Source organism: Lupinus angustifolius, chromosome LG08 (assembly GCF_001865875.1).
Source record: "Lupinus angustifolius cultivar Tanjil chromosome LG08, LupAngTanjil_v1.0, whole genome shotgun sequence".
NCBI classification, from domain to species: Eukaryota; Viridiplantae; Streptophyta; class Magnoliopsida; order Fabales; family Fabaceae; genus Lupinus; species Lupinus angustifolius.
Window position 1 is genome coordinate 1,554,836 of NC_032016.1, and position 25,771 is coordinate 1,580,606.

At 34.4% G+C, this 25,771-nt stretch overlaps 2 protein-coding genes and 1 non-coding gene across 7 annotated transcripts; 1 reads left to right on the plus strand and 2 right to left on the minus strand.

The window, feature by feature from the left end:
* Window positions 42–17,595, plus strand: LOC109354217. Of its 2 annotated transcripts, XM_019596559.1 has the most exons (14): window positions 42–253; window positions 2,541–2,709; window positions 3,641–3,731; window positions 4,132–4,268; window positions 5,072–5,168; window positions 5,673–6,581; window positions 7,044–7,165; window positions 7,999–8,944; window positions 9,749–10,276; window positions 11,550–11,875; window positions 14,920–15,018; window positions 15,111–15,236; window positions 15,425–17,226; window positions 17,304–17,595. In XM_019596559.1, exons 1-13 carry the CDS (start codon window positions 48–50, stop codon window positions 17,213–17,215), a joined length of 5,547 nt encoding a protein of 1,848 aa, XP_019452104.1. In that variant the 5' UTR covers window positions 42–47; the 3' UTR covers window positions 17,216–17,226; window positions 17,304–17,595. The 2 variants fall into 2 exon arrangements, with proteins under 2 accessions (XP_019452104.1, XP_019452103.1); XM_019596558.1 differs by having other exon boundaries at window positions 15,425–17,595.
* LOC109354218 (pentatricopeptide repeat-containing protein At2g39620) lies at window positions 7,355–25,193 on the minus strand. Of its 4 annotated transcripts, XM_019596563.1 has the most exons (5): window positions 24,640–25,193; window positions 22,191–24,465; window positions 22,004–22,069; window positions 21,547–21,700; window positions 7,355–7,487 (listed from the first exon to the last, which is right to left on the minus strand). In XM_019596563.1, exons 1-2 carry the CDS (start codon window positions 25,184–25,186, stop codon window positions 22,403–22,405), a joined length of 2,610 nt encoding a protein of 869 aa, XP_019452108.1. In that variant the 5' UTR covers window positions 25,187–25,193; the 3' UTR covers window positions 7,355–7,487; window positions 21,547–21,700; window positions 22,004–22,069; window positions 22,191–22,402. The 4 variants fall into 4 exon arrangements, with proteins under 4 accessions (XP_019452108.1, XP_019452107.1, XP_019452106.1 ...); XM_019596562.1 differs by having other exon boundaries at window positions 21,547–22,069; XM_019596561.1 differs by having other exon boundaries at window positions 22,004–24,465.
* On the minus strand, window positions 19,728–19,799 carry TRNAC-GCA. Its single transcript has one exon. It is a non-coding gene; the product is annotated as a tRNA-Cys (tRNA).

Consider the following 25,771-nt stretch of genomic DNA (forward strand, 5'->3'; position numbering starts at 1 on the left):
TAATAAAAAAAATGAAAAAGAGAGTAAAACCCTAAATCACCTGCGGGATGAAATACGGTGTCGTTTTGGCCTGTTTGCGAACTTCGAATCGGCGATCGGGACCTGGACCGTGGGGTCTATCCCTGGAACGGCGGCGAGAGGCGGTGGCGGTGGCGGTGGTGGATCGCTTAATGATGTCGTCGAGAGACATGTCGATGCTAGCAGCCATTGCGGTTACAAAAAATGGGAACCAAAGGGTTTTGAGAAAGAGAGAGTAGTGTGTGTGTTTGTAGAGAGTGGGTAAATTTGAAACCTAAAAATAATAAAAATTATTATATATTTTCTATTACTCAAAATTTGTAATTTTATTGGATCGAGATATGATTAAAGATAAAGTCGATGACAACTAATCTACGTCTGTTAAGGCTATGTTCGGTTGAGGTGAAAAGTGAAAGAAAGAAAATGAGAAAAAAGGAAGTAAATGAATTTATATGTTTTCCTTCATTTGGTTTACAAAGAAAAGTAAGAAGGAAAGAAAAATATTATGCGGCCCCACCAAAAACTTTTACACCTCATTATGGAGAGAAAATGATGAGAAATAAATCATCAATGTATAATTATAATCTTACCCATAAAACTATGGATGATATACTATGGTGTGACGTAAATAAACATAAAGATGGATTAACTTTGAAACGTGTATAAATAATATTTTAATTAATTAATTTTAATATAAATATATTTTTTATATATCATTATTTATAGAAATATTGAATTCTGAAATAAAAGTAAATGTTTGGATGTTAATATTTGTATCTCTTTAATTATTAATGTTTATGTCATTTTGTCTCATTACATGTATTTTTCCTCTCTCTATCTCTCTTTTTCATTAATACCAAACAATTAAAAAATCATTCTACTTTCCACTGTTTTTCTTTACCTCACTTTCATTCCTTAAGTTTTCTTTCCTTTAATTTTCTCTCATAAACCAAACATAATGTTAAAATGGAGAGTTTGATGAGGATGTAGAATTTTTATCAGTCTTATATGGACATGTGTAAGTGATTCATCCGATGTAAGAGCATCCCTGACTCTTCGTTTGAAAATATCAATTACATTTTATTCTGGCATCCCACATTATTTTATGATTTATTATATATCCTCATAAATTAGACATAACATTTAGTTTTTCTTCAATATCATTCTTAAATTTTATAATTTATCATTTTTACTTGTGAGGGACACTTCTTGGAGAGTAAGTTTTTACTCCACAAATCATCAATTATATGAGAATACAATGATTTGAATTAGTGAATCTAAATCGTTAGATGTCTTTATAATTCATGGTTAGGATGAGAAGTAAGTTTAAAATAATTACTCTTGAAGTAAATGGATTTCTCCTCATATATATACATATATCATTTTGTATGTCAAATTACATATTCATAATAATAAATAATAATAAGAAGTTTTTATAAAAAATGATTACACGTTATATTTAATCGGGTCTAGGGTCGAGTTTGAAGGCCGACCAGTCGCTATCTAGGGCCGGGTCCAGGTTCAAAAAAGTGACCCGGCCAATATTTAGGGTCGAGTAAGGACAAACATTAACTCGCCCAACCCGACTTATGCTCACCCCTGGGTTTGAATTTGGATAATGAGGTACCCAGATTTGCAGTACTTTAACCCGTTATTCCTTCCTAAATCTATATATAGTAGCATAATTGTAATAGCATGTTAATCATAATTATAATGTTACATTGTTAATTCTTAATGGTAATGTTGTTAAACATTGATGTTCTATTATTAAGGAGTATGATATGATTTATGTTGTTAATTCAGCTGAGTAATTTAATGTTATGTTGATTAAATAGTTCTTACTAAGTCAATTTTACATCATAAAGTTGAAATAGCGACTTTGTATTTTTTATGATTATTTGATTAAAATGATTGTGTTTAATAGTTAATTTAAATTGTGTTTAAAACTTTAAATTATATTTTGTAACTTTGTCCCTGGTTGATTGTTTGACTAACATATAAGATCATAGGAAACAAAGACATAATTACATAAATTATTTATAATTATTTTTAATATTTTTTAATTTATGGGTACCCATAGATCCGCCGAATACTGGAAGACCCGTAGATAGCAGAGTAACAGACCCAAGAGTATCTGCACAGGTTTGATTCCAAAAATAAAGTAACAAGGTGAATCTCATTAATGCACTAAACAGACCCATCTATCTCCATCCCCATCCTTATAAAATACATAAAAAAAAAAGTTAGAAATTAAATCGAGAATAAATATCTCATCGTATTAGAAGATATGTTATCTCATCTACTCAATAAAAAGTATGACACTTATGCTTTGTTTAGTTTTAGATATATCTTTATAAAAATGGTTAAATTTGACATTTTATAGGTCGAAAAAGATAACTTATCTTCTTATACCAGAAAATATTTTATTCCTATTATATTATACTTTATTTACTCGAATTTTCCCTTCATTTCTCATTTTGTCTTTGCGTATGGCTCCAAAAACGGTTCTTCCATAGAAATAGAACACGAACGACGATAGAGGAAACCGCCGTTGACCTTAAAACCACCACAACCATGGCGTCGTCGGAGACCGCCACCGAGACCCCGAACCCTCAACCTTCAACGCTTCCTTCCAAATCCAGAGAAGAAGGCGAGCTCTCATCTTCTTCTTCTGATTACGGTGGCGGCAAAGTATTGTTTTCTCAGAACCCTAGGAGTTATTTTTTTCTCGTTCCTAATTTGAATATTTTGATTCGTGTTTTGGTCTCTTTGCTGTTTGTTTTGTTTGTTTCCAAGGAAAATGGAGAATATGTGTGAATATTTTGATTTCGTGCTTTTCGTATTGGTTTATGTAGTTAATCTTAGCTTGCTAGTGTGTTTATCTAGTTGCTGTAGATCTGAGAACAATACTTTAGTTCTGTTTAGCTTCAATTTCTCAACACTGAAGAGTAGGGTTTTATAGTTTTTGTTTCCTTTGAAGCACAAATACTTCAAAATAGTTGTTGTGCCTTACGAGTTCGTGTTGAATATATCACACTTTATGGATACTAATGGATGCTTCTAACTGGATTTTATAACTTTTTTACTTTTACTTCAAATAGTGATTAGATAAAAGTTAGGGTTGTATTATGTTTACAATTATTCTTTTGAAACATTATTTGGAATGTTTTAAATCGCGGTCATAGTCACTGTTGCATATACCACATCTGCGGACTATTCCGGGAAAATGGGGTTGCAGATACTACCAAAATCATGATTGTGTGGCCTCAATTTCAGCCATGGACCCAGATATAAACTTTGATTATTTGCCTCTTTTAGTCTAGGATTTGTGTTTTTATGTAAACCTTAATGTTATTTTTGTATATTGTATCATAGTTGTGCTGTGTCTATAAGTTTTAAAATTTGCTGTATTCCTAATAGGGATTCCCTCTGTCAGTGTCATGTTGTACTGTTCTTCCTAGTTTTTTATAGCCAAAACAGTGGAAATAGAAAGTGGGAGTCTGTATGAAAATATTTAGGCATGTGGCGAAATCATTGTTTTGTTCTTGCAAATTCTATTTTATTTAATTATAAAGTTAGGCTTTTGTTATGGAGTTGTTAATGGGTCATTTCTGTATATCAGGAGAAAAACCCTGGTAGCTCTACTGTGCAACTGGCACCAGCTGTTGGGGCAGTTCATTTGGTGCAACCAAGTACCCTAGGTGTCCATGGTGGTAAGTCTTGCTAAGTGTCGATTAAAGGAAAAATAGTGTGTTTGCCTTTCGGTTTATCTGGGTAGTGGATGCCAATGACCATCACTCTTTTGTCACCATCTTGAACTATATTTCTATCTGATTTGTTCGGTGTTTATTCAAATAATAGTACTCAATTTTTTTAATCCATAATGTTTATGATTGTTGTGTGTGTCGGATATGATTTCTTTAATATAATTTGAATTTTGATGTTGTCCTGGACTCCTGGTGCATTTTCATACGTCAGGAAGGATATTTTCCACTTCCTCTGGTCTGAGTGTGTTATATTTGAGTTCACCGTGTAGATCATCTTTCCAAAAGTATTTTGTTGGTACGTTCAATATCTGGAGAGTGAGAGCTTTTTGTGGCAATATTTCTATAGGTTCCAATAATATACAATTGCAAACAACTAGGCAATCAGCTTCAAAGATGAGCATAAAAGAGAACCAGTTACCCCCTAAATCTTCTCCGTGGACTGTTCACATTGGCGAGCTGTCCTCTTCCTCCGATGATGGCCAAGTATTGTTTCTCAGAACCCTAACTCCTTTCATTTCAATTTTATGTGTTTATTTCCGTTTTCTCTTCATAATGTGTACTACTTGAATCACATTTTGCTCTTTTTGCTGGTTGTCCGTTTGTTTCCCAGGAATATGGAAATATTGTGTGATTTTTTGGATTTCATGATTTTTGTAATGGTTTCTTTAGTTAATCTTAGCTTTTCTCATTATTTATCTGCTTGCTGTATATCTGAGAATAATCTCAGTTCCGTTTAGCTTCAATTTCTGAATACTACAGAGTAGGGTTTTATAGTTTCTTTGTTGTTTTTGTGAAGCATAAATACATTAAAATAGTCACTTGTCTGTGTTGGACACATCACACTTATAACTGTAGTTTGTAACTTTTTTACATTTGCTTTTTGAATTTTTATATCGTCATAGATGGAAATGCCATGGCAATTAGGTAAATGTTAGCATTTTCTTATGTTTATTATTACTCATACTAACTTTTCAAACATTTTAACTCTTTTTGTTTAAGATGTGTTTTTATTTTAACCTTATATTAATTAATAATCTTGTATCATAGCCATGTCTCTCTATAATTTTAAAATATTTCCATATCCCTGCATCCATGCTGTGTTGTACTGTCTTCCTAGGTTTTTTGTTGTTGCCAAAACAGTAGAAATAGAAAATAGGAGTGTGTCTGAAAAATTAAAGCATATGGTGGACTCAATGTGTTCTTGCCATTCTATTCATTCTATTTTATTTATGTATAGACTTTCTTTTTTGTTAAGGTTTTATTAATGGGTAATTTCTGTATACCAGGTAAAGCCTGATAGCTCTATTGTGCAACCCGCCGCCCCTGCTATAGAGTCTAGTGCTGTTCATTTGTTGCAAAAAAGTACTCAAGGTATTCAGGGTGGTAAGTCTTGCCAACTGATGGAAAAATAGTGTGTTTGCCTTTTGGTTTCTATGGATAGTGGATACCAATCTCTCCTACTCACTCTTCTGTCATTATCTAGAACTATGTTGCTATCTGATTTGTCCAATGCTTTTTTCAAATAGCAGTATCCACTCTTTGTCCATAATGATTATGATTATATGTGTGTTGGATATGTCTGGAAACAACCTCTTCGCTTGCAAGGGCAAGATTGTGTACATCTTCCCTCTCCAGACCCCACTAGGTGGGAGCCTCGTGCACTGTGCTGCCCTTATATTATAATGTGTGTTGGATATGACTTTTTTAATGTAGTTTTTACTTTAAATTTGTCTCGGGACATTTTCATACGCCATGAAGGATATTTCCTCTTCTTTTGTTCTGAACTGTCATATTTTGTTTCACTGGTACATCATCTTTCAAAAGATATTTTGTTTGCATGTACAATATCTGGAGTGTGAGAGCTATTTTGTGGCAATATTTCTACAGATTCCATTAATATACAGTTGCAAAGAACCAGACAATCAAATTTACGGGTGAACTTAAAAAAGAGCAACCTACCCCCTAAATCTTCTCCGTGGACTGGTCACGTTGGTTCAGATGAAAATCTAGTGATAAGCTTCTCTGATGATGACAGTGGTAGTGACCTTGAACCTAAACGTAATGCTTCCAGGTTGGGTAGCAATACAAAGCGTCCTAGCTCATCCTTGGAAAAATCAAACAAGTTAGAGCAGAGTGCTAGAAATGCACCCAAGGCAATGCCCAAGAAGTTGTCTTTGAGTCGCACATTCATCTCATCAACTTTCAAAGTTGGTGGTTCTAATATGAAAGGTGTTGGATCCATGCCATTGGGACAAGGATCACGAGCTAGAAATTTCAATCCAATAAACAAAAAATTAGCAAGCCAAGAGCATGGGCGTGATCAAGGAGTGGTATCTGACAATAAACTTCAGGATTTGCGGCATAAGATTGCACTTCGGGAGACTGAACTAAAGTTGAAGGCTGCTCATCAAGTTAAGGAATCTACTTCAATTCCGGGTAGGGATCATAATGCCACAAAACTGAAGAATGATGCTGGTAGGAAATATACTCCAGTTTCTTCAGAGGCTGCACAATTGGAGCCAAAGGAACCAGATACGAAGCGGGTCAAACTCAACCCATCTTATGGTACCCCTCAAGCTGTTGGTGGTCAGCAGGAAGTTGCTGCTACAAAATGTATACCAATATCAAAAGATTCTACCTTGGACAACTGTTATCCTCAGGAGAAAAACAAGGTTAATCATAGCCAAAAAGATATTCCATTAGGCAGAAGAGAGTCAACTATTATCAGATCACAAAGGCAACCTGACAAACAAGTTAATTATTCATTACAAAGTATGCCTTGTAGATCAACAGACAGTAAGTAATATGCTTTTACATCACTGTATCTTAAACATTTGAGGTCTACAAGTTGGCTAAAATAAGTTTTAATCAAGTTGCTTGTTCTTTCTGACCAATTCTTAGATCTTTAAACTTGAAAAAACCATCTTTTTTGTATTTGTGTCAATAACTTGTTACCTTTTATTGTGTTGTATTCTCCGTTTTTTGATCTCAAGTGTTTTTGCAAGGCCGCCTCCAAGTACCACACTATATTTGGTGTAAATTTTTTGGTCAATGTAAAATCATATTGCCATGTCATAAGAATGTATAGAATATCACTATCCGATCTTACAAGATGTTGCTTTGATTTAAATGATTTGTCTGAATATAAGGAAGCTCATGGCTTGACTCATTTTATTGCAACCTTGCCTAAATATCATGTAAACCCTGGTTAGGCCCTTTTCTGGTTAAGATCTCTCATGGCCTGGTTATACTCTGCAGGTGATATCAATTATGATGGCAATCAGACTGAGAAGAGTGATAGGTTGCTTGATCCTTCCATTGCTTTGAACAAGAACACACTTCCAGCAAATATGACTTCCAATAATGTGCCAAAAGACTTGGTAAGTAATAATTTTATGTAGTATACATGACATCTGGTTTTACTTGGTCTTGGTGACTTCACTAAAAGCTAGCCTTCACTTTTTCTGTTTGCTAACTAACCATAATTTATATTTTGCTATAAATGACAGTTGCTTTTACAAGGTGACTTCAATGACTCTGTCTTCGCCTTTTCTGTTTTGTAAAAAAAGAAAAGGCGGCCCAGTACACGAGACTCTCACTTAGTGGGTCTGGGGAGGGTAGATGTAAGCAACCTTACCCCCGCAAGCGGAGAGGCTGCTTCTAGGATTTGAACCCGTGACCTCATGGTCACTAAGCAACAACCTTATTGGATAGCCTTTTCTGTTTAGTAACCAGCTATGAAGTATAATTTGCTATACATGACTTTCATCAACATAAAAATGCCATACATTACATTGGCAAGTTTATCATTTTGAAGTCTTCCACCTAAAATTGATTAGGAATTACCGATCAGGCGATCAGTGATTCTGTGTAATATACTGTGGCATATAATGTTCTAACTCTCCTACTCTTGCTTGATTTATTAGTGAGGACCTCTTCAATTTGGAATCCATATGCCCATTTTCATTGTTGCTCTTGAAAGATCTATATACGAATAATTTATAGATTATCATTTTAAACCTTTGATGATACCACAGTACCACATAGTGTTTCTAGGAAAACTTTGAATAATGTCGAGTTGAGTGCTTTATCCATTAAGTTCCTTATTGGTTCAAGTGCTAACTGTAAATGGTTGCAAAGAGGCCTTTAAGATATCTGTTTTTCTCTCATGTATTTGACTCTTTCCTTAATCTTTATCTCATCTCTCATTTAGGAAGAATTAAGTAATGCAGTTCGTTCGAATCATAATGGTAATGCAAATATCTTGGAACATAGCAGCATAGATTTACAGTCATTTTTTGGAATGGAAGAATTGATAGACAAGGAACTTGAGGAGGCACAAGAGCACAGGCACAAGTGTGAAATTGAAGAAAGAAATGCACTGAAAGTTTATCTTAAAGCTCAGAGGTCCTTGCTTCAGGCTAGTGTTCGATGCACAGATCTTTATCATAAAAGGGAATTGTATGCCAGTAAGTTACGATCTTTAATTTTAAACAATTCCAGTCTCTCTTGGACTTCAGGGCAGCAGCAACATCTTGAGATGGGTCAGGATTACTTACCCAGACATGGATATGAGATACCCACATCAAGCAGTCAGAGGCAAGCCGAGTATAATGATATTAATAATCCGAGTTTTGATTCTAATAATCAGGGCATCAATAATGGGTATTCCAATACGCTCTATCACCGAATGAATGGAACAAATTTAGGATCTGAACCTTGCATTGAACCAGATGCGAGTACATCAGAGCCATTGCTTCAAAGGAGTAATGCTGCAGATGGAGGTTATTCTCCTTCGGATGAATTAGGCATGTCAGGTAATGAAAATGAAGAGATGTCTCCAGCTGGACATGTTTCCACTCATCTTGATGTTGAAAATCTTAGAAACAAAGACTCCAAGATGAAACTAATGGACATAGATATTGCATCAAATGGTAAAGGTTCTACTGATAGTCTCCAGGATCCTTTGCAACTTGAAGCAAAGTTGAGGTCTGAATTATTTGCAAGAATAGGGACAAGAGCTATGAAGAGTAGAAATCCATGCAGCAACACAGAGCCCGCTGTTGAACGAGGGGCTGAAAATGAGGTTGGAAGTGAGAAAAGTCAGGTGCCCCACTGTGTTGTTCCACTCTCTAGAGCAGAAGAGAATTATCTTAAAGGTAATTTTTTATTTTTAGAATGAGCATACTGCAGTGTCTTCTTTTCCTTATACAAATATAACTGTCAAGTCTTAATGCTGTCCTGAATCCTGATATAGCATAATGTAGCTTAGATCATTTGTATAGAACGTATTCTGTTTCTATGCTTTCTTCCCCACTCAGTTTGCTTCTTGACGATTTTTTCCTGGAGTATATTCTCCTTGTTTTCTCAGTTTTATTGTTTTGATTTCTTTTTAAATCGTCACTGTTTCTTTTTTTTAACTAGAATGTTTTGTATTATCATGATTGTTTATAGCGGTAAACTGTTGATGCTGAAAAAATGTAGATCTTCAGTCTTATACTTGTATTTTATGCCAGTAAAAGTAGTTCAATGTGAAAGTTGGTATTTGTGCATGTATTTAGTTATTTTACTGTAACTAATGTCGTCTATTGGCCCTAGTTGCTGAATATGTGCTTAACGTATCTATTTGTTATTTGATTACAGGTTTTTATCTTAGTCAATATTGGTTTTGGGTATAATTTGTTTCATAGGTTGAATCATGAGTTGTTTGTGTAGTGCAAAGAAATTGTTAATAAGTGTTTCTTGTTGTAGAGAATTTTATAATAAATTAATAACTTGCTGCAACAGATTTATGATGGCACTTATGTATTGGCTATGATTCATTGTCTGAGATTCAAAGATGTGTTTATATCAACATTTTGAAATTTTTTCCTTTCTTATAAAATATTTATACGTAATAAGTGGTTGATGAACTTTTAAATTTATTACTTGTTTTCCTGATTACTTTTATTCTATAATTATAGGCATCGAGAGGCATGAAAGGAGTATCTGTCTGGATTCCAAGGAGATGCAAACTCAGCATAACATTGGTGGGAATTTGTTAAATCCCAATTGCAGTGCTGTTTCAGGAGATCAAGATGATATGCCTCATCAAGATCCTTACTCAACAAATACGATAAACGTCTCACCTTTGGTTTATAGGAGTGCATATAGTCAGCTGAGAGAAATGTTGCCATTCAATTCAAGTCAATTCCTGAGTAAAAATAATTTCATTCATGCTAATGATGGTGAAAATGAAAATGCTACTTGCCTCGCTTCTGATGAAACAAAGTGGAATAATATGCTAGCAATCCCAATGCCTGTCACTGTTGGGAATTTACTCTCTGAAGAAAGCTCTTATAGCTGCAGTCCTGCAGTTGATCCATTTTGGCCGCTTTGCATGTTTGAGCTCCGAGGAAAATGCAACAATGATGAGTGTCCTTGGCAGCATGTTAAGGATTATGGAGATGGAAACATTTGTCAACGTCAGCAAACTAATTCTAATGATCCAGGTATAGAAAATTAATGCCAATTTGAAGCCTAGTTATGCATTTATTTTTTGGTTTGTGATTATAGGGGGACTTCCTGAAAATATGAATGTGACTAGGATTGATATCTGTACTTTTTTGGTGTTTTCTAAAACTGAACAAATTTTTTGTGTGTGTAGGAGTTAAGTAGGTTAGTAGAGGATGAATGGATAATACATATACATGTGTTGGTTTATGATTATAGGGAGAGTATAGTGTTGTTTATCCCTGGAGTTAGTGTTTGATAGTAAAAATAATATCTTATATCTGGAGGTCAGGTTTGGGTTAGGGTATGTCAGATACTCAGATTTCAAAGTTTTGAGTAATTGAATTTGTTGTGAATGAGGATAAGGTCCAGTTTTAGTACCTCTACAGGGTAGACCATAGCAGAAAAGTGAGAAAACTGAAGATTAATTTCCACAAATGATTGGATTCAGTAGTTCCTCGTAAAATAATTAACTCTAGATATAGTAACAAGTAATATAAAGAAGACACAATTGTTTCAAGTATCTGAGAGCAGAGGCAAGTAGATGAAGTACAACTGTATGTCCGTTAGTTACTGACAGTTACCAGAGCAGTTATGTACTAATCATTGGCTGTGCAGTACTATAAGTACCTCCTAATAATTGTCAGTGTAATTCAATCATTTGAAGCAATAACAAAGAAATTCTATCTTTTCTCTCTATTCCTTTCCCTATTTTCTTACCTTTGCATGGTATCATGCCATGACCGAGCCTACTGGGACCTCTCCTTCTATGGCTTCACCACAGTATCAACATGCCACACACCTCTTCAAACTGTTCCATCACAGCTTAACCTTCCTCTTCCAGCAATGAGCTTATAGAGAAAAACTTCTTGTGTGGGAACACTTCATGAATGTGATTCTCATCTCTAATCGAGCTTCAAGGTTTGTTCGAGGAACTTAACTTCCTCCAATATGTAATACTTACAAATTATTCTCATTTCAGACTCGACTACTAAAACTCCCAATTGAGACAAAAATATGGCTTCCTTATTCTCCACCAGAGGTGAAGCATAACAGTAGGAAAACTAGAATGCTATGGTCGTCAGAATATAAGAATCAAATTCAGACAATAAGATCTTCTATTGCTATTGTTATCATTGAGTATGGAATATAAATGCTGAAGTATAATTTCCTTTTGATATCAGCCCTCTATCATCTATTAAAATAATTCCAGATACATTCTTGTGCTTAAATATTCCTTGCTGAAGACACTTCTATATACTTCTTGCGCAGATTGCGAAGGTAGATTACAAATGCATCAACAGAATTGTAATGGTGCGGTAAAAGTTCCCAAGTGTCGCACAACTACAATTCTGCCAACTTATCTTGTTGGCTTAGATACCCTGAAAGGGGATCAGTTCGGATATCAACCTGTCGTGGCACTTGGAAATCCCCAGGGCTGGCAGAAGTGTTTCAGTATAACTTTAGCTACTTCAAATTTGCTTCGAAATGGTTCACCCAATGATGGTCCATTACTCGACGTTGGTGCTGAACGCATAGAGGTCCATGGAGCATGGGGCAAACAGTTATCTTCTTTTCAGTGGAGAAGTGCAGCTGGGGTTTGTTATTTCTGACTATTGTTTTTTGTTTTCATGGTTTATAACACTCAATTTGTTTTCAAATATGATCTCTTTAATAACTTTTAGTCTAAATTTAACACGTTCATGCTGAACTGAACAAAATGGGACAATTATTAGTGTATTTAAATTTTTGGTGATTTTATTTTAATTTTCGCAACTTATTTTTGGTATTTTATTTGGTTATTTAAGTGATTTTTATGCCGTTATGGTAGATATAGGAAGGATACGGAACGAATTAGGATTGTCCTTGATGAATGCTTGCTTGCCCCAATATTTTATCATGCCTATAGTGGAACACTTTTATTTCAACAATCTATATTATTCCAATTGGATTTCCTTTTCTCCTGGTAAATTCCGAAGTTTTTGCAGTGGATTCTGAGTCACTTGCCAGAATGATACCTACTCCTTTCTTATTCCTTTCTCATCCATTTATTGCTTCCATCTAGTGTCACTTCTATGTTTTTTAACGAGATTATGGTGTCGTTCGATCCATGTAGCTTACTCCACCTAGTGGAATAAATGTTTGGTTGTTGTTGTTGAAGTGGGAAGTATGTTACTTATCAGATTTCTGTTATTGAACAATATGAAAACTCTACATCATTACAATGAGTGTTGTGTATATATCTAGTTCATACACGTGTACTGCAAGTGTATAGCTGTCACAACCTAACACTTCTTACTATACTCAACTAACTCTAATCCTTTCATAATAAGCTATCCTAGATCTCTAATATACAGCCGAGGGTGCCTCCTGAACTTTGAGATGTTTTCTGAACAAGAGAATCTGAAGAAATGTGTTGAACTTGTAGAGTCTTTGCTTGAGTTCTGTCTCTGACTGAAAAGACCAAGCTCTATATGCTTAGTCGTGTTATGAAGAACAGGATTATGAGCCATTGCAACAGTACTTAGAGATTATCACATAGGATAAGAGGTGTTCTAGAGGAAATTTAAGCTCAGTGAGGAGTGATTCAACGACCCATGACAACTCCTGACAGGTTAGAGCCAAGCTTCTGCATTCTGCCTCTGCGCTTGACTTGGAAATAATGTTTTGCTTTTTAGATCGCCAAGTAATAAGATTAGGTCCAAGAAATAGACAGGCTCCTGAAACAAATTTTCTATCATCTGAATCAGAATCCTAATCAATGTCATCAAATGCTGTAGTAGGCAAGGAAACAGAAGCAGAAGTAGGCTTAAGAAGAAGACAATAAGTAGCAGTTCCCTGTAGATATCTAACTATTCTATTAACAGCTAATTGATGATCTTGAAGCGGCTAGTAACTGTGGCATATTGCAGATCACCCACAATGGATCTAGAGAGTAGGGTCTTCAAAAACATTACTACCATGCCCTTGTCAACTGACAACTACTGGCCATAGGAGTAGCAGCAAGCTTCACAGAGCTCATGTGAGCCCTTGCTAGAAGATCCCTAACAGTTGGATTGATTTAGTAGAAGAAAACCATCAGGATTCTGCTTGGTCAAAACTCTACTCTATGTTTTTGATGAAACCCCTTGGCTACAAATCTTGCTTTATACCTTCAGACAGTACTATCAGGATTCTGCTTGACCCTGAAAACCCACTTACAGCCTATGGCTTGCTTATGAGTGGGGAAAGGGACCAGGGACCATGTTCCCAAGCCCAATAGTGCATCATATTCAACCTGCATGGCTTGTTTCCACAATGGATCTGCAAGAGCTACCTTTGCACTTGTTGGTTCCGCCTGAGTTGATATAACTTTTGGGCTGTATGTGCTTGAAAGTTCCTGATTTGGATCTTGTCTGCATAGGATGCAGAGAAGCTGGCAGAGAAGGTCGAACAGCTGATATAGAAGTATGAGAAGAAGAAAATATAGGAACAATAGGAGTGTATGAGGAAAATGCTGAGTAACAGAGTTATGAAAATCGTTATGAAAAAAATGGGAGAAGAGACATTGGACTGAGAAACAGGAATAGGAGAGTTAGGAGAATAGAAGGAGCACTAAAGACAGGATCAAAAGGAATAGGTTGAGAAGAACTAGAAACAGAAGTGGGAAGAGAAGAAAATGAAGCAGGGGAAGGAACTAAAGGAATAGTATGAGTATTAGAGGAAATAGTATGCTGAGGATTGGACAACAGATAGTAGGATTACATACTGAAGGACAGGAAATGAGTTAGATGAATTAGACTCTTCAGGTGCAAAGGGAAACACAAACTCATTAAGGAGAACATCCTTTGATATGTATAATTTCCCTTCTTTAGAAAGACACTTGTAGCCCGTATCCCAAAAATACACTCAATAGACCTCAAGTCTAGTTTATGCTTGTCGTAGGTTATTAGATGAGGGTAATGGGAACAACCAAAGACTGAGACTAATATAATCAGGGACAGTACCGAAGAGTGAAGAATAAGGAGATTTATGCTGTAAAGTTGGAGTAGGAGGTCTATTAATAAGGAACAGCAGTGGTAAAGGCTAAAGACATGCTCCCAGTAAGATGGGTAAACAAGCATGGGCAAGTAGAGTAAGTCCTGATTCTACAATATGGCTATGTTTTCTCTCAACAGTACCTTGTTGATGATGAATATGAGGATGTGGAATTCTGTGTAGAATGCCTAAAGACTTTGAACACCATGAACTGTTTTATTAAATTGAGTTTAAATCATTTGGACAAAGTGTTTAAAAATAAAGGGTTTCTTATTTTTGTTTAAGCGAATAGATCCAAATGTGTCCCATCTACTATAGAAACATAGTATCTAAAACCAGACAGAGAATAGATTGGAGCAAGGCCCCACAAATTCATGTACATAAGATCACACTCATGTACAGCTGTCAACAGCTGACCGTACAGTTGTACTGCAAGTGTACAGCTGTCACAAGCAGACACTTCTAACTACGCTTAACTAACTCAAATGCTTACATAATAAGCTAGCCTAGATCTCTAATATATTTCATTTGTTAGCTACATAATATGGTTTAAATTTATGAATTACATGGGTATATGAATTTATTTATTAATGCTAATTTCCCCTTTATTTGTCGCATACTTTAGAATCAAATTAAGCAGGCTATTGGTGATGGTGAACAAGCTGTTGAGATGGCTCTTCTTATTGTCAACCAGGAAATTAATACATTGCAGGGTGTAAGAAAGGTAACAGTTGTCTGTGAATTGGTTGTCTTGATGGCATGTTTGAGTTTCATCACATACTTATTTCTCTTTATTTTGAATATTGGGTCTTTTAGGCTTTATTCGTACTGTCAAAAGCTCTGGAGACTGATCCAACATCTGTGGTTCTGTGGGTCGTGTATCTGCTCATTTGTTATGCAAATTTGAAGCCAAATGAAAAGGATGACATCTTCTTTTTTGCGGTATGTTTATTCTTGGTTTCCGACTTCTATATGGAGTGTGCTCTTTATTCATCTCTTAGCTCCTTCAATATAAAATCCAATGCTATCCATGTTTCCTATTTTATTCATCTCTTAGCTCCTATTTCAATTCCTTTTTGACTGTATGTTATATGTACCTTCTGTGGAAACACTGAACACTTGTTTTTCAGGTTAAGAACTGTGAAGAATCTTATGTACTGTGGCTCATGTACATCAACAGTCGGAAAAGGATCGATGATCAGCTGGCTGCTTATGATGCCGCCCTCTCGGTGCTCTGTCAGCATGCATCTGCTGCTTCCAAGGACAGAATGCATGAAAGTGCATGCATTTTAGACCTGCTTCTGCAGATGATGGATTGCTTATGCATGTCGGGAAATGTTGACAAGGCCATTGAAAGAAGTTATGGAGTATTTGCTTCTAAAACTAAATCTGATGAGCCTCATCATCTGCCACTCTCAGATATACTAAATTGTTTAACAATTTCTGACAAATGTGTGTTCTGGATTTGTTGTGTTTACTTAGTTATTTACAGGAAACTGCCTGAAGCTGTACTGCGTAAGTTTGAGCATGAGAAAGATCTCCTTGATATCGAGTGGCCTTTTGTCAGTTTATCAGATGATGAAAAGGAGATGGCTTTCAAACTTGTGGAAACTGCTGTTGAATCTGTTGACTCTTATGTTTACAATGAATCGGTGAAAAGTGAAGCTAACCTCAGGTCTGCTCAACTTTTTGCTCTCAATCATATTAGATCCATGGTCGCACTTGGTAACCTAGATTGCTTAAGGAACTTGTTGGATAAATATGTTAAGTTGTACCCTTCCTGCATAGAGTTGGTCTTGGTATCAGCTCGCATAAAGAATCATGAGATTGGTGTTGACAGTTTCATGGGGTTTGAGGAAGCCATCAATATGTGGCCGAAGGAAGTTCCTGGAATACAGTGCATTTGGAATCAGTACATTGAAAATGCCATCCAGAATCAAAAATTTGATTTTGCGAAAGAAATTACAGCGCGTTGGTTTCACACTGTCTGGCAAAAGCAGGATCTTCAGAATAGGGGAATGGATGGCACTGCTGGTAATTCTTGTGGTTCATTGGGATTGAATTCGAAATCTCTTCCAGACACATCAAGTTCGGAACTTCACCAAATTGATGTGGTGTTTGGATTTCTTAATCTTTCTCTCTATAGAATTTTTCAGAATGATAAAACAGAAGCATGCATAGCAGTTGACAAGGCTAGGAATGCTGCTATGTTTGGAGGTTTAGAGCAGTGCTTGACAAAACATATAATGTTTCTGATCTGTGATTCAATGAGCTTAAAGGAGGATGGTGCCATCAAGAAGGTTTTGGAGGTATATACGGATATTTCCTCTAAAGCTTCTCTGACCCCTAAGGTTCTAACAAGAAAATTTCTTCAAAACATCAAAAAGCCAAGAGTTCAGAACCTTATTAGTAACATAATATGTCCAGTTTCATATGATTGTTCTCTGCTAAACCTTATACTTCAATCACGGTATGGTTCATCTCTTTTACCCCAAACAGGTAGTGATCCAAAACATTTGGTAGATTTTGTTGAAGCCATTATGAAGGTTGTTCCTTACAACTTCCAATTAGCTATTAATGTGTGCAAGCTATTAAGAAAGGGCTACAATTCTTCTGACCTACACTCAGACGGTCTATGGTTTTGGGCTTGTTCGACCCTGGCAAACGCAATTTTGGATGCTGTCCCGATACCACCAGAATATGTCTGGGTGGAAGCTGGAGAATTTTTGCAAAATGGCATGGGAATTGAAGCCATCTCTGAGAGGTTTTATAAGAGGGCTCTATTAGTGTATCCATTCTCCATCATGTTATGGAAATGCTTCTATAAGCTACACAAGACCATTGGAGACGGAAAAGATGTTGTTGAAGCAGCCAAAGAAAAGGGTATAGATTTAGTAACTGACACAGTTTCTGGTTCTTAGGATCAACATATTTGCTCATGGAATTTTGCTTCTATGACAAGTAGGCCTCAACATATAGACGATTTTGTCCCCGTTCGTTCATCGAACATTTGCACATATTTGGAAGCAGTTCTAATGATAGAAATTCCAGAACTTTGATTGTTGAACTTGTACAGGAAAGTTCATTGAAGATTTTGAGTGCATTAGAATTAGGTGCAGATTATAAGGCAGTGTTGTTGACAAGATAGGATTAGTAGATCTCCAAATTTACCTTTATTTTGCCCCATTTTCCTTTAAACTTATGTTATTACCCTACATTTTACCCTATAACCCCACACAGACACACACAAATGAAAAGGAATAAGTGTCACCATATTATTATGGTGGTATCATATCTTTGACATTATAATTTTGTAGGTTGTTACTTGAGACAGATGGAATGAAAGAAACATGTACAATATCATGGTTAAGTTAGTGTTATTCCAATTTATTGTCTTTTACTTATAATATAAGATTATTATAGATCAAAACCTCATTGTTTTTGTGTCATGTACCCTCAAGATGGAATGCTAAGTTAGATGTGACTACTACCCTAAAGTTTATAGAAAATTATACGAAAATATAAAGACTGAATATTTTTGCATTTCCAATCACATCTTAATCATTTATTAATATGCATGTTAACTACTTTTGTGTGGCTATATCAATCTCCAAAATTATATATTTTAAGGGGAAAATTTATACTCTAAATTTTATATTATTGATGAAGTTGGTGCATATATAAATCTATTGTTAAGTTTTGATAAATCAATAAAGAAATTATTATTAGACTCCCAATAGTAATAGCAATGTGTCGTTGCAAGTTATTCATTGGAGGGATCTGCTATGAAAATACAAAATTGATTAAAAAGAAGAAAAAATTGATTAAAAAGAAGAAAATAGGTAAATTTCAGAGCTAAAAGTGATTAATTAGTATATATGTAAAAAATAAATTAAATAATAATGGTCTAGTCAAGCTTAAAACAAAATGTATAAGTTATAATTTTCTATTGCTATTAACTTAATATTATAATTATGTGATAACCAATTTCACTAATAATTAAAATTTAAAAAGTAATTAATAATAATAAATAGTCTATAATGTCCAATTATAATTAAAAACATAAAATTTATGGTGTTCTTATACACTTCTTCTTATTTTCAATATAATTTAATAGTGTCATATCGTGAAGTACTAGATTTTAGCTCTTAAAAAAAGATAATATGATGTGTTAATGTTAAAACAATATAAAACTTGTAACTATCTAAGATTTTCATACTAAATTTCCCAATAGTTAGAGGTCAAATTAATAGTAACATATTCACCAAAAAAACAAAATTTAGTAGCAGCATGTCTTTGAAAATAGAGTCAAAAAGCTAATTAAGAAATTTATCTATGATGAATTTCACGAATAAAAAATGTCTTTAAATGTTCAAGAAATGATTTTGTTAATTTTCTGAAAGAACTTGCTACAGAAAGCTATGTTCAAGACACTGAGAAGTCAACAAATATTTATTTTTTAATTAGTTACAATATATAAAGGGAAACTGAGACTCTTGCAATTTAATAACAATTAATGGAGCATCTATAAGGGGGTATTTGAATGCTTGAGTGTTTGCTTACTACAACCCTGTTTTTTTGTAGTCTCATCACCTATTGGGTAAGAAACTAATCAATTTCGGTTCATGACTATCTCTTAATAAATGTCGTTTTTAGGAATCGAATTTTCACATTTTAATCATTCTAGAAATCTAGCAGACCCTATACTAATAGACTAACAACTTGTTGGTGTTTACCACAATCCTATGGACTTAAGTAAAAGAAAAATAATGTGCATCCAAAATTTATTTTTGAGACCAACATGAAAACAAGTTTAGATTGTTCTTCTAGGGAGATTATATATTAGGTCGAAGTCAAGACATATCAAATTATTGATTTATAAATAGATCAATTAATGTTTTTAAAATATATTTAACTAAATAGATGAGACTTTAGATCAATCAAAAAATATATTGAATCAACATATTTACACAAATATAAGTAGTATAATAATAATTAAAGATTATATATTTTATTATTATTATTATTATTATATTTTCATAAATAGAACCATACCCTTATCTTTGATTAAATTTTTAATGATGTCTTCTGTATAAACGGCTTTATTGGGATGTCTTCTATATGAATAGTGTAACGTTTGTTTAAAAAAACAATATCCTTATTTATATTATTATTTTATTCAAAGGCCTTATTAGGAAATAAGTTTATCCATTGTTTTGTTTGAGGAAGATAATAATACTGAGGAAGGAGAAAAGAAAAAGAATAAAACAAAAAATGAAGAAAAAATGGAAAACAAAAATGAAAGAAATGGAAAACAAAAATGAAAAAAAAATGGAAAACAAAAATGAAAAAAATGGGAAACAAAAATGAAAAAAATGGGAAAAATGGAAAACAAAAATGGAAAACAAAAAAAATGGAAAACAAAAATGAAAAAGGGCCCAACCGGGTTCGAACCGGTGACCTCTTGATCTGCAGTCAAATGCTCTACCACTGAGCTATGGACCCATTGATGTTTAATGTTTAATAAAATAATATTATATTTTATGTTGTTTAAGATTCAATAAGATAACAAATATACATATATTATTGGCCCTAGCTAATATTACAAAAGTTATAATAACTCATCAGCTTTTAGTTCCATCCATTTTTTGAAATGGAAGAATAAAAATATCATGTACATATAGATTAATCAACTGAGAGAGGTGTCCAAATTCTAGTTTTGAAAGATAATCATTAAGTAGATATTTAAAATCTTATGAAAATATTAATAAGAAGAAACTTGTAACATTTTCATACCATAGAGTTATGGAAGACTTCAATAAAACATCATCTATAAGTCAATAATTCAAGAATTCAAGATCTATGCATGAGGGTAAAGATTTATATATGGTTAATGCATTATTCATAATTCATTTATATTAATTTTATTTAAAAGTAAGTGAAAACAAAAAATGAATGACAGATGATGCAATGACAATGTAAAAATCTCTTACACTAATCTATATCTTTTTCAGATAATTCAATGGATAGTCTCAAATCTATGTTTATGAGGAGTTAGAAATTAATGGAGAAACATATACTTCAAAAAATAAAGGAAAATACAATTTTCAATAACATTTTTATTCTTTTGATTACAGGGATATTACACTTTTGTCATTAAAAACAATGAAAAAATGTATTTACCTATCCATTAATAGAGATGATGCTTGTTCGTTTATGAAATCTTCCATCAAAAACTACTATAAAAAAATAAGTAAGAGAAGCTTGAACAATAAATTAAAGATATTTGGAAAACTATATTTTGATTTAAGTGAACAACTTATGAAATTAGCTTTTTAGCTTCCTACAAACTTTATTTATTTATGTTGATAAGTTTTATCAGAGAAGGAAAATAAAATCTATTGTTTAGGTATTAATTTGTCAAGAAAATAAAATTTGAAATTACTAGATTTTATGAACTCAATTTATCCAATTGTATCTTATATACATAAAGAGGGTTGGTTAGGGATGAATATTGATAATGGTAGAGGTTTAGATTTTTTAGCTTTGGACTTTGGTAACAATGAACCAATTGAAATATGATAACTAAACTTACATCCAATTGAGCGATTAATTCATAGAAATCTTGACATGTGACATTGAATTTATTTTAACCATTTAGATTTGTAATTAATTTTTAAAACTTTAAAATTATCTCATCCTCACATTCCAGTATTTGAGGGTCAATGGAGAGGATCTTATAGATAATAAATAGATCATAAAATAAAGGTTCTCGAAGTCTTCATTTGATAGAGTAGAAGGAGACGAAAGAAAGTCGAAGAAAAATAACATATTTTTCTCCTTTGATTAGGAGAGAGTGAAAAAATGCAGTGGGACCTAACAAATTTCTTATATATCACAAAAGTATAATAACACTTACCATATATATATATATATATAAAAGTTTAATATTTTTCTTGTAAAGTTTTTTTTACATTGATCGTTCAATCATGTGTGTTACTTTTATTTAAAAATCAATAATGATTAATACATGAATTGATAGATAATATTCTAAGAATGTAAAAACTCTTAAATTGACAGTAAAAAAACTAAGATACAACCAGTATTTTTGGTACATGGGATACAATGATTAAAGTAGTGAAACCCAATTGGATATTATTGAGAATGGTAAATGCATGCAGCCTTATTTTTGTAAGCTAAATGACTGTATCTAGGATTTAAATACATGACCTCAAGTCACGTTACAAATAACCTTACCGTTGTGCCGAAGAATAAGTTCTATAATACATTAATCAATTTAATGTCATCACTTTCAACAATGTAGAATGTACCTTTACAATACATTCTTAACCTCCTCTCCTCTCAACATGGTTGCTTCTTCAGACAGATCCTATATACCAGTGTCCCTAAGATTTACATTTCCATTGAACATAAGGCACAGAAGATTCCACAGATTGAAGAAAGATGAAAAGTTAGAAAAAGTGCAGGACCAAGAAAAGTGGCTTTCATTTCCATTTCCAAAGCTGTTCTTTACTGTAGAATTGGATTGTGTAACCCCAAGAAGAGTGGCAATGCAATTATTGTTTACAATAGAACCAAAGAATCTGTAATTTTTCTTGAAGTCAATAATCTTGTAACAAACTAAGCTCTAATGTAATTAATGTATTTTCTAAAAGAATGTAATATGCAGGTTAAGGTAGAAACAATACCTGCTTTGTTTCGTGCACAAAACCGATAATCCCTGTTTCGTTGTTCATTCGTCCTGCGTGTTGATTCTAAAAGCCACCATTAACCCAAGAAAATTACACCATACAGTGAGAGATCTTCATACACTTTTTTAGCACACCAATAATTCTTCCAGAAGCAAATCAATCCCAAAGTGATGTAAATGGGCACCTTCTTTAAACATGATCATGTAACTTGCTGATTCTCGTAGACTTCTTTCATATTTCTACTTGGAAAGAAAGAAAATTGAGTGCATTCCTTCTACCTCAAATTTAAAGAAATAACTCTTTTTTCGGGTTTTCCATATCTTATAATCCATTCTTATCAGGAACACACTATATCGTTGCTTCTTAAGTATCCTTCAGAACTGTGGTTACGTCTTCTCAGTTGCCAGAAAGGCATGGTGCTTGTTTTTCAGCTCCAACCCAACTATATCCAGGAATTTTCTTCAGCCCATGGTCATTAATATTTGACCTTGCCCTTCCGGCATCAATCCACCTACCACATTGTGCATATATATCCGACAAAACTACGTAATGAGTTGGGTTTCTTGGTTCATGTTTAAGAAGGTGATGGAGGGCAGACTCTCCTAATTTCACATTGGAATGAGTCTTGCATGCTCCAAGGAGGGCACCCCAAACTTGAGCATCAGGTTCTGTTGGCATTTTACTAATTAAACTTGAAACTTCGTCAAATAGACCAGCTCGGCCGAAAAGATCAACCATGCAGGCATAGTGTTCCATATTTGGTTCAAAATGGTGCTTTTCACACATGGACTGGAAAATGTGTCTTCCTTCTTGAATTAAACCAGCATGTCTGCATGCAGATAATACACTAAGGAAGGAAACAGAATCGACATGGACATGAGTCTCTTGCATTAGTGAAAAAAGAGCGAGGGCGCGATCAGCTTGGCCATGCATCGCATAACACGAAAGCATCACATTCCACGAGATACTGTCTTTATTTTCCATCTCCTGAAAGCATTTCTCAGAATAACTGAGTTGTCCACATTTAGCATACATATCTATCAGACTGTTTCCGACAAGGGTACTAGACATAAATCCCATTCGGATTATGCAGGCATGAAAAACCATGGCCTCCCTTAATATTGACAAATATGATACAGCCGGAAGGATCGTCACAAATGTGACTAAGTTGGGCCTCACATTTTCCGATTTCATCTGGTTAAAAGTGGAAATTGCTTCATCAGCGCATCTGTTATGCAGGTACCCTGCAATCATCACATTATAAGATACCACATCTTTTATAGGCTCGGTTAAGTGAAACAAGTTTTCCGCTGAACAAAGACTCCCACATTTGCAATACATATCTATTAGAGCAACTTTTACATGAATGTCAGATTCAAACCCACTCTTTATGATATTCCCGTGAAAGCAGATTCCTAGATTTAGGTCATATAGAAGGGCGCAAGCTGAAACCAAACCCACCATGGTTCCTCTATTAGGTTGAATCCCACTTAATTGTAGTCTGTGGAACATTCCCAATGCATGATGTGGGTCACCGTATTTGGTAAACCCGTTTATCAAAGTATTCCATGCCACAACATCTTTATAGAGCATTCTATTGAATAGCATTGTAGCATATTCAAATAAACCACATCTAGTGTACATTGTGACAAGGGTTGTTACTGTCGAGATATCGGATTCAATATCCGCTTTAATAGCATAACAATGCATAACCTTACCTATTCTTGGATTTGAAATTTCTGCACATGCAGAAACAAGACTTGTCAGAGTCGCTTTATCTGGTTTGAGACCTTCATTCTGCATCTCTTGAAATATCGACAATGCTTCTCTGGGATACCCGGCTTGGACAAGAACTGATAGAAAAGCAGACCAAGCAACTAGATCTCTTCCTTCAAGACTCTCAAACAAATTTTTAGCTTTCATTAACTCGCCACATTTTGCATACATGCACACAACAGGAGTAGCAACAACAATATCTGACATCATCCCTAGCCGTGAAGCGTAGTCATGAAGTTCTTTCCCTTTGTCTAGGTCTCTCATCTCTGCAGCTGCCAAAAGGGCATTTACAACTGATACCTTATTCATATAAACATTTTCCCGTTTCATTTCATCAACTAATTGAAGAACCTCAAGGAAGCAACCATGATGTACATATCCAGCAATCATTGTTGCCCACGAGACATCATCCTTAGCTCGCATTTTGTCAAAAATCCGACGAGCCAAATTTACCTCAGCACATTTAGAGTACATATCGATCAATGAATTCAAAACTGCGCCACTGTAAATACATCTCCTAACTACAAAACCATGAATAGCCTTGCAACAATCAATATCCTCTAACTTAGAAACAGCCGGGGCTAGGTTCAAGATGCTGACAGAGTCAGGCTCAACACCCTCCTCCATCTGCATGCTCTGGAACATTCCAATTGCTTCCCAAGGATTTGAGCTCTGAGATAAGCCTGAAATCATTGCATTCCAAGAAGCAAATGAAATTCCTCAGCAAATTTGATAGTTATAGGCTTGTAGCAACTAATTGGCATATTTGAAATTCAACAACATTTTTTATAGAAACCATTTTCCTGAAAAAGAAATGAATTAAAAGAAAATAACCAAAATGGTCACTAGAATTGTACCTGAAATCATTGCATTCCACGAAGCAATATCCTTAACAGGAATTTTATCAAACACCTTTCTTGCACTATCCCAATGACCCATTTTACAATACATATGAACAAGACCAGTCCCAATAAACACATCACATTCTAACTCCCTAGAAGCTACATCTTGGTGAATTCCCACACCCTCATTAAAATCAAAAGAATCATTACAAGCCTTTAAAACAAAAGTAAATGTATACTTGTTTGGTTCAACCCCATTTTCCAACATTCTATGATACAATTTTATAGCTTCCTTGAACTTGTTATGTCTAGAATAAGCTCTAATCATTGAATTACACAAAACCAAAGATGGGTTTGTTATGGAATTGAAAGTTGATTGTGCCAAAGTGAATTTGTGATAGAAAGAGTATGAATTTATGAGATGGGAAAGTGTTGAATGATGATGTTGTTGTTGGAAACCTGAAACAACTAAATGGCCATGGATTTGGTAGAGAAGGTTTAAGTGTTTGCATGAAAGAAGAATAAGTTTTTGAAGTGATTGTATTGGAATAATGGTTTTCATGAGGATTTTGTTTTTTTTTGGTACATTAGAAATGAGAGAAACAAGAAAAGAAAAGAAAAACTAATGGGAAAGATCCATATGCAAAATGGCGAGAGCTTCGGAAGGAGAGAGTCTCGAATTCTTAAATCTTTCTGAACTTTCAAACTTAGCTTAGACATGTGATTTGTTAATATATTTTATAAATCCGAATGTCTCGGTTCCTCCTAAGCAACTCACGTATGTTATGTAGCACAGTAGCAATAGAATCTAAGCGAATCTGCACTATGTCAATAATTATATGAATAGCTTCAAGGCTGTCTCTCTAAAATAATCTGACTATGACCCAAGTTCCAAGATAACTCAAACCCATGTTCAATGGCTACGAGTTCATTTTGGATAGGGGAACCAGTTCAAAAAATAACAGTGAAACCAGGTCATTGTTGCAAATAACTTCACTCCTCTGACCTGATGATCATGCAAAATGCATCTACCATCCACGTTAAGTTTAATCCTACTAGTTTCTAGAGGACACCAATGAACCCTTGGTAGAGATTCTTCAACCGTCATAGGATTCATAGTATACCATTCTCGATAAGGTTTATTTCA